This window comes from Schistocerca americana, chromosome 8, assembly GCF_021461395.2.
Source record: "Schistocerca americana isolate TAMUIC-IGC-003095 chromosome 8, iqSchAmer2.1, whole genome shotgun sequence".
In the NCBI taxonomy this organism is placed as follows: domain Eukaryota; kingdom Metazoa; phylum Arthropoda; class Insecta; order Orthoptera; family Acrididae; genus Schistocerca; species Schistocerca americana.
The window spans coordinates 412,283,279-412,297,175 of NC_060126.1; the positions used below are offsets into that span (position 1 = coordinate 412,283,279).

Here is a 13,897-nt window from a genome sequence, read left to right on the forward strand (position 1 = left end):
AAGGTGAAGCAGTGATCGATAACAAGCGCAGTTAGTACATCTTGCAGTTCTGATTATGCACGACATCACAGATAAAGAACGATGCTGTCATGCCCCAGTAATGCGAATGTGTGGCTAAACAGGAGGCCCATTATTCGGTGGCAAGCAGCGTCGTGACCTGCTAAGATTAATTTCGGTGGATCATTTTTAAGCCGTATTAACATGACGTTACTCTAAAGGAACGACACTGATTGGCAATTTAAATCGATGAGTGGTGACCGACTGGATGGCAACGTAATCGTACAGTGCTCTACTCTGAAGCAGAGGAAACTGCAGTAAACGGCTGCGAGCACGTATGACCAACGGTACTGCTTGTTATCATGTAAGATCATCTTTCTACTGCAGTAGACACTCCCAGTGCAGACTCAAACTCATAAAATTCAGGGAAGATGTAGTATTATTACTGTTATCATAGACGAACTAGCGACATGTCCTGGCTTTACAGTGGTAGCACCAAGCATCTACCGCTGAAGGACTTGTTTGGGTTATCAGTAAATTTGTTTACAGGCCACTGCGTAGAATAATGATTAAAATTCACAGAACAGGGTTAGATAACTGAACATTATAGCCAATGTAAACGATTCAAGCAACAAACCCCTGAAAATGTTACGTGTACCACGTGTAAGTGGCGTTTGGAACGGCATCTCGTCATAATGATGGGACCTATGAGCTATTGCGCCGCCTGGTCCACCTGTCTCCTGAAGCTGCAACGTTCAACTTCACCTCGCAGTTTTGACACTACAACTGCAAGGTCGCTGGCGTTGGCAGAAACGAATAAACGGAAGTCGACAGGAAGTGTTGTGTACAAATCCGATCTGTGACGATACTGAACGACGGACCCATCGGACACCTTTTATTATGACACTCACATGTAGTTACCATTGCTGGCAAACTGGTTAATGCCAAGCGTGAACGTGTATTGTTTTTCTTTCAGTCCTTGCTCTAAGGGAATGGACAGGCTACTGGCTTGTTGATGCACGGAACCAATACTTACAAAAAAAAAAAAAAAAAAAAAAAAAAGGTTCAAATGGCTCTGAGCACTATGGGACTTAACATCTGCTGTGGTCATCAGTCCCCTAGAACTTAGAACTACTTAAACCTAACTAACCTAAGGACATCACATACATCCATGCCCGAGGCAGGATTCGAACCTGCGACCGTAGCAGTCGCGCGGTTCCGGACTGAGCCCCTAGAACCGCTCGGCCACCGTGGCCTGCCAATACTTGCATATATATCTTTAAACCCGACAGTATATTTACAATGTGCAGGCGATACTTTTATAGGCTCGTAGGTCGATACTTTTTCTGTCAATATACCGACATGTCGGTACTTTTATTCGATAGATCGACGGTCTGTGATTTCATTTCTTAAATACCGATATATCGGACTGGAGTCCCGATATTTTTAGAAACATCAACAGTCCTAATCAGCACATGTTATTTCTCCCAGTTCTTCGGTGCCCGATACATGGGTCGTTCTACCTCCAAACTCGTGTAACCACGGGGGACTGTCTTGTGCCAGTGCGTGAAGTATGTACCAATAAAGTATACACACTTAACAACTGACAAGTGTATTTCTATTCTGTTCGGCTCTTAAAAGGCAACCTCCTTGCTTAAGAAGCTAAGGAAGGCACAGACACACCACGCAATAGTCGATTCAACAGTGACCAATATGTGGCGGTAGATTAGGAAGGAGACTCACATAGCAATTGAAGCACGTATCAACATGAAATTAATTTTATCCGTAGTGGATGCTGTCGAACTCCATGACTGTTCCTTCATAAGGTGTAGAAAAATTTGCGTCACCAGTCACAATAAAAGATTATTTATTTTTCACACGACTGGTTTCGGACTTGCGCCCATCCTCAGGTGTTTATACATTCATGTACATGTTTATACTGCTAGTGATCACTGTATAAATACAAAAATATTATTTGCTGGTGACTAAAGAGATACAAGTGTTACAGTTGTAAGTGACAAACACCTGGGGATGGGCGCCAGCCCGAAACCGGTCGTGTGAGAAATTAATAACCTTTTATTGTGACTGGTAGCGGAAATTTTTCTACAACATATCGTGCACTAAAATAGATGACGCTGTTGCGAAGAAAGACATTTACAATGACAAAAAAGAATACAAGTTTGTACCATCCGGAGACTTTACCTACATGATTAAACATCTTGATAGAAAATGCGTAGGACAGAGAGTAAAGAGCCTCACAGGCGACGACGTGAAGGCACTGAAAACGAAATGAAATGTCGTGTGACGAGGGCCTCCCGTCGGGTAGACCGTTCGCCTGGTGCAAGTCTTTCGATTTGACGCCACTTCGGCGACTTGCGCGTCGATGGGGATGAAATGATGATGATTAGGACAACACAACACCCAGTCCCTGAGCGGAGAAAATCTCCGACCCAGCCGGGAATCGAACCCGGAACTATGCTGCCATAACAACAACGACAGCAACCAGCCCTTGGTACTGTGGACACGGCTGCCGGCAAGGATTGATAGTCATTATATCCCGTTTGATATTCAATCAAGGTCGATTCAAACATTATTATCATCCGATCAACATCATTTACCATCTCCTCTGTACGACTGCGATGAATACGAATACCTAAATCAGTTGGCTGCAAAAACCAACAGGATTTGACAAAAGAGTTACAAAGACACATCACCTGTCTGAAATACCTATTAACAACCTGAGCACACGTATCGATATTATCAACGACATTTCAATATAAACGAGACTACCTGCTATTTTAGTCGAAACAAAAGTATCATTATAAGGAGCAACGTGAACTATAAAGTAATTATTTTAATAGAATGAAATTTTCACTCCACAGTGGAGTGTGCGCTGATATGAAACTTCCTGGCAGACTAAAACTGTGCCGGACCGAGACTCGAACACGGGACCTTTGCCTTTCACGGGAAAGTGCTCTACCGAATGAGCTACCCAAGCACGACTCACGCCCCGTCCTCACAGCGTTAATTATTTTAATGTTGGAATCCTATTGTAATCATATTTGCTATATTTTCGTACTAACTGTGAAGTTATTGTAGTTACATCTTTTCCTTTTATGTATTACCATACCGTTTTCCCTTCAGATCTGTAATATCTTTAGGTGGCTGAAAGGCTAAAAAACCAATATCACAATTAAAAATAACTTGACACCGTCAGTGATTCGGTTAGAGGAAAACCGTTGCTAAGAGAGTCAAGTAACGTGGGCATCAACGTTTTGATGACAAGTCTCTATCATTGTGTGGAGGAGACTAACAGCAGATGGGAGCGTCACAGTGGAGCAAACAGGCGCCAGTTTAATGCTAGATAACGGCAACATGTAAGCAGGCATACCATGCAGAATCATGTCGTCGTTATGAGCTACTGATCCATCCACAGCACGTAGCACTTGGCACAGATTAGCAGCTGTGTTGAATCACTACAACTTGAACCATGAAGTATGGAGGAAGGTCAAAAAAATAGTTCAAATGACTCTGAGCACTATGGGACTTAACTTTTGAGGTCATCAGTCCCTAGAACTTACAACTGCTTAAACCTAACTAACCTAAGGACATCACACACATCCATGCCCGAGGCAGGATTCGAACCTGCTACCGTAGTGGTCGCGCGATTCCAGACTGTAGCGCCTAGAACCGCTCGGCCACACCGGCGGGCGAGGAAGGTCACCTGGAATGTTGTTGGATCGCGCTAGACATTAGTATATACCGATGGTAAATTTCGAGCGCGCTAAAAACCACAGGACGCGATGTCTCTAACATGGCAACACGGCATCTTTCAGGCAGGCGGTGGATGAATTTCTCGCCTGGTGGTTTTTTACGTGGCATGAAACTGGGTCCCAAATACGACTACCGTTGTCTCTGACCAGCACAGGGCGTAGAAACCTACTGTTCGATCAGGTGCATCCTTTTGTTTCCTCGCAGCTCTTTACAGGTTAAATTGCACCTTTCGCACGATTCTTGATGTCCAGCGCAGAAATAATGAGCAGTTGCTGCACCGCTGCGCTCCCATCCGTATCTATATTCCCTGCTGGTGAATCAGACTTACACAAGGAGTCCGTCAATTTTTCTCTCTAGTAGTGGCGAATTTCCTCAAACTGAGATACTCAGCCGGCCGATGTGGCCGAGCGGTTCTAGGTGCTTCAGTCCAGAATCGCGCTGCTGCTACTGTCGCAGGCTGGAATCCTGCCTCGGGCATGGATGTGTGCGATTTCCTTAGGTTAGTTAGGTTTAAGTAGTTCTAAGTCTAGGGGACGGATGACCTCAGATGGTGTCCCATAGTGCTCAGAGCCATTTTTTTTTTCAAGATACTCACACCACTAACTTACTACGCTGGCTCGCGGCTGTACGAGTTCTGTTAAGGAATGGCTAAACCACTGCACCCGGACCGTGTTAGAACAACTTTAGGAAGTTTCAGCAAAGATGAGGATAGTGGTGCGGTGTACGACGTCACCTCAAAGACGTCATCGAGGGATAAATGCACGCCTTGGACTTAACTCCGACATGAGCTGGTGCTCCTACTGAGCTGGTGCATCGTGAGGTTCCAAATGACTTTCGAAGGGTGGTGGAGTCCGCGTTCCGACTTCTGAACGCCGTCATACGAACGAAAAGTGGGCGATGCACGCTGCTGGACAAATGAGCTCATCGTCCCCCCCCCCCCCAACCCCCCCCCCCCCCCCCCTTGAAGGCTCAAAGGATGTTTACCGGCCACCGTCTGATCGTCTGCCTTGCGGTGTCATGCGGATGTGGTATGGAGGTGCATGTGGTCAGCATACCGTACTCCAGGCCGTTTGGCAGCCTTTCGAGACCATGGAGCCGCTACATATCTTCTAGGAACCCCTCAATTAAACTCACTAGGCTGAGTGGACTTCGCGCCAGGAAAAAAAACCTTTGGTAGCAGCAGGAATCGAATGAGGGTCCTTCGTATGGCAGCCTTCTACGCTGACGGCTCCCCTACGTAGGCGAACTACACGCCTCTAGATAGGTGTGTCTAGTTCGATTGTCCTTCACTGTATGATGGGCCGTGATTCAATGACAAACGTGCTGCAGCCTAATTTCCCGCTTTTTAGGGTCCACAAATGAAGGGCACCAGTCCTTGCGGGTGAAGTAATTATCACAGTTCTTTGGCCATGTGTTATTACGGCCACTCCAATATCATTTACTCTAAGAATCTGGAGTTTGGCTGTTTGACTGCCGAATACGTGACAGAATTCTTTGATACAAAGCAGTTATCAGATAAAGGAGGAAGGGAGTTTATACAATAGATGTAGACAGCCACAGAAGCTCTGCGAGTCAATAATTTACTAGTAGATTACGATCATTTATTTCAAGAGAGAGAGAGCGAGACTTGCCCTGAGAACTTACCCTTGATGACAAGCGTTCCGTTGACCAGCACTACTATCCGCCCACCGGGAACCAGAGGATCGTCATTCTTCTGCCACTGCACGGATGTCTTCGCGGTACCAGCCGTGAGGCAATGAAACACTGCTGTGCCCTTTGGTGCGATCTCCATATCTCGAGGGCCGATGTCAATAATAGGAGGAAGCTCGTCGCCAGGGGCCAAAACCTAAAGAGCATTCATTCCAATGTAAATAAAAATTTCAAAATATCTGATAAAGTTGTCACACATTATCTCCATTAATGAAATTTTTGTCTGCTTCACATACAGACATACAGATAAATAACGGGATGTAACTTTTAATTTATATATGTCTTAGGCCTTTCATCGACTTGTCCTCCAGAAATATGTAATCTGTTCCGGTTTTATTATCAGTGATTTTCATTGATGAATTTTCCTTCAATCAGTCAGGAACGCAAACACATCAGGTCAGTAATACACAGAGATTGGAATAAAACATGGGAACACGCCAAGATATACATGCCTGAGTATAAATGTAGATGCAGGCCAGGTTTCGCTGTTGTATCTGACCATGTACGGCACATGTATAATGTGCTCAATACGTTGCGAGTGTGAGTCGTGAACAGAACAGTGTTCTGTGTAATCGTGAGTACGCATTATGTCGAAGCAAAATGACGCAAGCACGGGCAAACTGTTCTAGTGCTTCGAGAGGCATCGTATCGAAGATTTATTCTGCCTATATGGTAAATGGAAAAACACGGTCCGCTAAGTGAATACGTGAAAAGAGGTGTGTATTGTATGATTGTGAAGGACGGTCATTGAAAACGATTGTGACGATAAATAAGAGGTCGACAGATGCACAAATCACTGTAGAACTGAATCTCTCAATTACGTACATGTGAGCACCAAAAGAACACGAAAGGAGTTTTATAACCAGGGAATTGCAGGGTGAGCTGGAATTCCAAAATCACTCATCAGTGATACAAATGCTAGTAACAGGAAACCGTAGTTTCGGAGCCATAAAACCTGGAGTATGGGGCAATAGAAGGATATCATTTGGTTGGACTATTCTTTCGCACTGTTTCAAACACCTGGTCGAATTTAAGTCCCATGAGTGAAACGTGGTGGGGTTTCGATGATGAATCGTGGTATTCCAATGGGCGACATAGTTACACTGCAAGGTGGCAATAGTTCCATGGATTATGTGGCCAGTTTAGCTGACAAGGTCCATTATATGACACAATGTTTTGTTCTCAACTGTGATGCTGTGTTGGAAGAGGACAGGCCCTTGATCACACAGCTCGCATCGTTCAGATATGGTTTTCGTGAACATTGGATGAAATGCCTGACCACCACAGTCACCATGTCTCAATATTATTGAGCCTTTGTAGTTTACTTTAGAGGGAAGGGTACGTGATCGCTACCCATCAGCGTTACCTGAACTTCCCACTACTTAGCCGTAGGATGGTAAAATATTCCCTTGAAAAACAGAGGAACTGTACCTTCCCATTCCGAGACGACTGGAAGATATTTTGAATCACAACGGTTTTCCTACACCGTTTTAGGCATGGTAACTCTACCAAGTGGAGAGAAAGATGTATGAGACAGGTGAAATACCCTCAGGCTTCAAGAAGGATGTAATAATTCCAATCCCAATGAAAGCAGGTCATGACAGATGTGAAAATTACCGAACTATCAGTTTAATAAGTTACAGCTGCAAAATACTAACAAGAATTCTTTACAGACGAATGGAAAAACTGGTAGAAGCCGACCTCGGGGAAGATCAGTTTGGATTCCGTAGAAATCTTGGAACACGTGAGGCAATACTGACCTTACGACTTATCTTAGAAGAAAGATTAAGAAAATGCAAACCTACGTATCTACCATTTGTAGACTTAGAGAAAGCTTTTAACAATGTTGACTGGAATACTCTCTTGCAAATTCTGAAGGTCGCAGGGGTAAAATGCAGGGAGCAAAAGGCTATTTACAATTTGTACAGAAACCAGATGGCAGTTATAAGAGTCGAGGGGCTTCAAAGGGATGCAGTGGTTGGGAAGGGAGTGAGACAGAGTTGTAGCCTCTCCCCGATGTTATTCAATCTGTATATTGAGCAAGCAGTAAAGGAAACAAAAGAAAAATTCGTAGTAGGAATTAAAATCCAGGGAGAAGAAATAAAAACTTTGATGTTCGTCGATAACATTGTAATTCTATCAGAGACAGCAAAGGACTTGGAAGAGCAGTTGAACGGAATGGACAGTGCCTTGAAAGGAGGATATAAGATGAACATCAACAAAGGCAAAACGAGGATAACGGAATGTAGTCGAATTAAGTCGGGTGATGCTGAGGAAATTAGATTAGGAAATGAGACACTTAAAGTAGTAAAGGAGTTTTGCTATTTGGGAGAAAAGTAACTGATGATGGTCGAAGTAGAGAGCACATAAAATGTAGACTGACAATGGCGAGAAAAGCGTTTATGAAGAAGAGAAATTAGTTAACATCGGTTATAGATTTAAGTGTGAGGAAGTCGTTTCTGAAAGTATTTGTATGGAGTGTAGCCATGTATGGAAGTGAAACATAGACGATAAATAGTTTGGACAAGGAGAGAACAGAAGCTTTCGAAATGGTGTGCTACAGAAGAATGCTTAGATGGGTAGATCACATAACTAATGAGGAGGTATCGAATAGAATTTGGGAGAAGAGGAGTTTGTGGCACAACTTGATAAGAAGGGACCGGTTGGTAGGACACGTTCTGAGGCATCAAGTGATCACAAATTTAGCATTGGAGGACAGCGTCGAGGGTAAAAATTGTAGAGAGAGATCAAGAGATGAATACACTAAGCAGATTCAGAAGGATGTATGTTGCAGTAAGTACTGGGAGATGAAGAAACTTGCACAAGATAGAGTAGCATTGAGAGCTGCATCAAACCAGTCTCAGGACTGAAGGCCACAACAACAACAACAACGCATCGTGTTTATGGTGTTTCAGTTGAAGTTTACATCCGCAATAACGTGGCGCATTGTAACCTTTCTTTCTGACTGCTGATCATGTGTTACATTAGTTGTTCATCTGATTCTGTTTGTTTTACTGAATTGAGCATAATGTGTTTTCTCAAAATTTCGAGAGAATATTTTCAAAGAAACACTTAACAATTCCTTTTAAAAGATCATTGTAAATTGATATGCCGCTTCCTCTGTTGTAGGATTTATTAAAACACTAGTATCCCCAGCAAAAAGTATCAGTTCCGCTTGATGAATGTTAACCGGAACGTCATTCCCTTATGTAAGTAATTGGAGTGGGTCCAAAATTGAACCCTATGGAACACTCTTTGTAATTCTCTTTTTTTTTTAGCCAACTCAGTACAGTTTTCTTTCCTTGCAGCATTGTACCATTCAGCACAAGATAACGCTGAAATAGAGGAATATACAAAAGTCTTTCCAATAATCGAAAAATTTTTACCACCTTTTGGCTTTTGCTGATGTTCTGGCACTCATTGCAAACAATATTGACGAAGCTAAGGTTCAAGTATCCAGCCTACAATCAATTGCTGCTAAGACTGGCCTAAAAATAGCAAAAAAATATCATTTAGCAAAACTGAATTCATCACAAACATCAAACACGCTCCTCCTCATATTGAAATACAACAAGAGAAAATCAAGCAGTCGAAGAAATTTAAACATCTTGGGGAAATAATTACACCTGACGGTTCAGAAAATGCAGCTGTATGAAGAAGGTGTTCTAAACTAGAAGGTGATTTTCATCTGTGCAAAGACTTATACAAAAGCAAAAGCCTGTCTTTAAACCTAAAACTTTGTCATTATAACACCGTAATCAGACCGTCAGCTTTGTATGCATCAGAATGTCTAAATATGACCAAGAAAGGACCACTACGAAAACTTGAAATAAAAGACCGGAAAATTTTGATGATAATCCTTGGCCCTGTCAAAGAAAACGGAGAATTCCGGCGAAGACACAACTGTGAATTACACGGACATACAAAAGACATTGTTACCAGCATGAGGAAGCGGAGAATAATGTTTTTTGGTCATCTGGAAAGAATGAACCCGCAATGACTTACTCACTGCATACATTCATCAATTTCAAAAACAAAATCGTATTCAAAATGGGTAGGCCAAGTTAAAAAGTATTTACAGGGAGCTGAAATTTCATTTGATGACATTCGGGATCGAGAAGTTTTCAGAGAAAAAGTCTAAATTACTAAAAACCTTATTTCGTTTGCTACGCCAGTTCCACGTCCTGCCTGCAAATGGTCAAAACGGAGAAAAGAAGCACAGTCAGCCGAAATGAAAATCTACTGGCAAAAGAGGAAAACAGGAAAGCACAATCAGGGAAGAGATAAAATTCTTCGTGGTGCATAGCAGGCCGAAACGATAGCAAAAAAAAAAAAAAAAAAAAAAAAAAAAAAAAAAAAAAAAAAAATGTACAATGAGGAGAATGAGGAGTACCTTCTGCCATGAAACATGTCATGTGATTAGCAGAGTAAGTAGTAGATGTAGTTACACAGGACATGCGGCAGTAGGGTACAGCAGAGTGTGGTGACTACCTGTATCTCGGCGCTGCTGGTGGCAGATCCCGCGGCGCTGACGGCGGAGCAGACGTAGCGGCCCGCGTCCTCTGGCTTGGCGGCCCGCAGAGTCAGGGTGCCGTCCGCGGCCACGGCGAGGCGCGGCTGGCCTTCGACCGAATCCTGCGCCTGTCCCTGCTCCTGGGAGCTGCCGCTGCCGCTGCTGCCTGGGAAGAGCAGCCGGCGCGAGCCCTCGCGCGCCCAGAAGACGGAGGGCGGCGGCCGGCCGTGGGCGGCGCAGGGCAGCGACGTCTCCCCGCCCTCCGCCACCGTCGCGTCCGATGGCCGGCGCCAGAACGTGGGCGGCGCTGCAACACCCGCCACCACACACTCACCTGGCGTAGCTGACTGTAGCGCCCGATGCACTACCCCTCACAGAGAAACCATCAGAACCGCCCCATCGTTTTTAAAATGTAAGCATCTCGGGTTAGTTTAAAACACATGACTTGGTTGGATGAGTAGGATGAGTGATGCACACCGAGGCTAGCTACCACCTGAACTTTCACTGCAGCTTAATCCTGCCAGGCGACCGCATATCTCAACCGTGCACGTGTTAACAATGGATTGCTGACGCTCATAGAACTTATTTGCTCGACGTTTCCAACCGAGGGGCTGGTCTGCGTATCGCGTGAGGGAGCGGAGTTGCTCGCCGAGCCCACTTAATATTTTCGCCATTGTGGGCTTGTGTACACATGCCGTTGGCCGCGTTGGGTATCCGCTAGGTTCAAAATGGCTCCGAGCACTATGGGACTTCTGAGGTCAGCAGTCCCCTAGAATTTAGAGCTACTTAACCCTTTGTTGCCTGACGGTACCTAAAAGTACCAGTAAGTTTTGACTCTCATTATTTTCTCGTGGTGCAGTTTCGTGATCTGAGAGCCTGTCGGTACGTAACAGTAACTCTGCTCTACTGTTTCATAGATGTTATTGTGCAATACATAGACCTCTCTGGCGGTCAGAGCTTGAAATTGTTTTTCGCGCGCTGCTGTGAAAACAGAAGATTGTATGTGCTTGTTTCCATGGTGTTGCCTGAATATATTCGCAATTTATTGAAACTTCCGTTGAGTTTTCCATTGTACGTACTTACCTTCTTTGTTTTTTTATAACAGTTTGAAGCATTACATTACAAGTGAATGAGATAAAGTGGAAAATATAAGGCGGACTTATTAGTACCGTCAGGTTGTGCGAACACTTTATTGTAGCAACAACGCGTTACCTCTCACTAGTTGTTCTGTCCACTTTTTCTCACACAGAAATCCGTAAATACATTTCCCTGTGGCACAATTAGAACAAACAGGAAAGGTTTGCCAGGGAATTTACCTAAAGAAAAATGTCTAAATCAAATCACAGAGAGTCATCTTTAGACCTAACAGTATTTCAATGGAAGGAAAATAAAGTAGTGTATTTTGCGTCAAACTTCCATGGCATTGAACAGAGCGTAGTGACAAGAAAACAGAAAGATGGAACTAGTATGACTATACAATGTCCAGTTATTGTATGTGATTACAATAAAAACATGGGTGGTGTGGATCATGCACACAGATTACGTTCAACTTATGGTCTTGACAAGCGATCAAGGAAATGGTGGCACCGTCTCTTCTGGGGAGCAATAGAAATCGCTTTTGTCAATGCTTACGTCATTTTCAGTGATCTGCATGGGGCACTGCCACTGCTGGAATTCAGGCGTGCTGTGGCACTAGGGCTAATGAATGTACAGCAAGCGCCAAATCTCAAAAAGAGAAACTCTGGTAAAGATGAAATAACTCTCCCAAAGAGAAGGAAGGATAACTTTTCTGTTCCGAAGGATGTACGTCTTGGCAACCGAGGAAGCCATTTTGTAGTGTTCAGTTGTAAAAGAGGACGATGTGAAATGTGTGCGAAAAATAAAATTCAGTCGAGACCACATTCACAATGTAGTACATGTAAAGTATATTTGTGCTGCAGTGAGAAAAAGAACTGTTTCCTACAATTTCATGAGGTATCACTAAATATGTGATATGTATATATTGTCAAAAATGTATAGCTAAGTTACTATGTATTGTGAAGTTGCTCTAGAATAAATCTATGCGAAATTTAAAAAAAAAATCAGAAATATCATATTTCTGTTAATTAATTTTTTAATGTAAAAATATTTAATATTTATGTGGAATAAAGTACAAGTTATAAAAATTGGAGCATTTTTCTGCGCATGTTGTGATTCTGTCCATGGAGTCTGACGGTACTTCTGAGTACCAGGAGAGAAAAAAGTTGCAAAAAAGAAAAGAAAATTTTACAAAAACTCCTACCGTCATTTGAGGCCACAATAGCATAAATTCTGCATAGAAAATGTTAAAAAGTAATTTTTTTCTTATGTCAGGAAACAAAGGGTTAAACCTAACTAACCTAAGGACATCACACACATCCATGCCCGAGGCAGGATTCGAACCTCCGACCGTAGCGGTCGCGCGGTTCCAGACTGAAGCGCCTAGAACCGCTCGGCCACAACAGCCGCCTATCGGCGTGGTGTAGGGCGCCTTACTACAGTTCGCGCTCCTCCCGTCGGAGATTCGAGTCCTCTCTCGGGCTTGGGTGTGTGTTGTCCTCAACGTTTATAGTTTAAGTTAGATTAAGTAGTGTGTAAGCCTAGGGAGCGATGATCTCAGTAGTTCGGTCCCTTCGAATTCACACACTTTCGAACATTCGAACACATGCTGTGACGCCGTTATCCATGTGCTGTGGACGTGCTCGACTTGTGTTTTCCTGCAGTGCTGTGTGCTGTGTCGTTGACACAAGACATAGCCTGAGCTAAAGCACCACCGGCGCAAAGATGCGAGCTGGTGCCAGTGCCATAAAGACTCGCCACTTGCACGAGTTCCAGCAGTGCCTCGGGCAGCGCTGAGGATGAAGATATCGACTTCATCTCGGCCAGTTGCTAAGTACAATCCGACAATGACTGGACGACAACGGACAAAGCCTCCTCGGCAGGGAGATGAGCAGCTCTCTCCCACTTGGTTATAGATCATCGTCAAGCACTTAGACAGAGAATGTCGTTTAGCGAACTCTTAGAAGTGAACATACAGTTATTGTAATTGCATTTGTTATGCACTGTGAAGGTTACCTACGATTATTTGCACTTAACTGTAGAGGGCCTTCTTTGCGTGGTATTACAAGCAGTGTGGCTGAATTCATTATTCGACTAGTCACAAAGATAAGTAAACCATTTAAGGGGCTCCGGAAAGGCTCAAAATCATGAAAAGTTCAATTTTTACTTTTTTGCGTTTTCTGAATCTGCAGACTATTACCTTTTAATAGATATATAATTTATTCAATTCTGAAGACTACAACTATTTTTAAATTTCTTTTGAAATGTGTTCTACATGGGCGTGACCCACTGTGGCGCTGTTAAACTGCTGTCAAATGGTGTTATTATTAACGTCCGTGTTCATCAGGTACATTTTAGTGATGTGAGATAAAGTATGTGTTGTGGCTAACCTGTGATGGTTCAATATATATCGCTGGTGTGATTGTCGATTGTTTCATGTTTATTTACTCTGTCGTTATCTCGAAAATACTCGTAATTAATTCTGTTTCTTGAGTCTCTGTTTTGTTGAAGTATAATAATGAGTAAAAGTAAAGTTATTAGAAATCCTCTGAAGGCTTTTAAGAAAAGGAGAAATGCTGGAAAGCCAAAGGTATGTGTTATTACTGTAAACAATAAAGACGATAATCAAGTGAGTGAACCTAACTTCTCAAGTACACCTGCCCATAGCAGTCAAAGTGGGAAAGAAAACACTTCACAGAAGAAGCTTGGTTCAATGAGGGAAAACTATGAATGTTTTATGGGCGAATCGGATGTGAATGAAATATTTGATAAGTCGGTTCTCAAAGGAATTTTTTCAAACTGTGTAAGATGTATTCATTGTAGTGA

At 43.2% G+C, this 13,897-nt stretch overlaps 1 protein-coding gene across 1 annotated transcript in view; it reads right to left on the minus strand.

Moving 5' to 3' along the window:
• LOC124545891 (roundabout homolog 2-like) overlaps positions 1-13,897 on the minus strand; it is a 187,120-nt gene that overhangs the window by 76,298 nt on the left and 96,925 nt on the right. The window contains exons 6-7 of the mRNA XM_047124851.1: positions 9,973-10,301; positions 5,416-5,617 (exon numbers count right to left, since the gene is read on the minus strand). Of these exons, the coding sequence (XP_046980807.1) occupies positions 5,416-5,617; positions 9,973-10,301 (531 nt within the window). The remainder of the gene's footprint in view (positions 1-5,415; positions 5,618-9,972; positions 10,302-13,897) is intronic.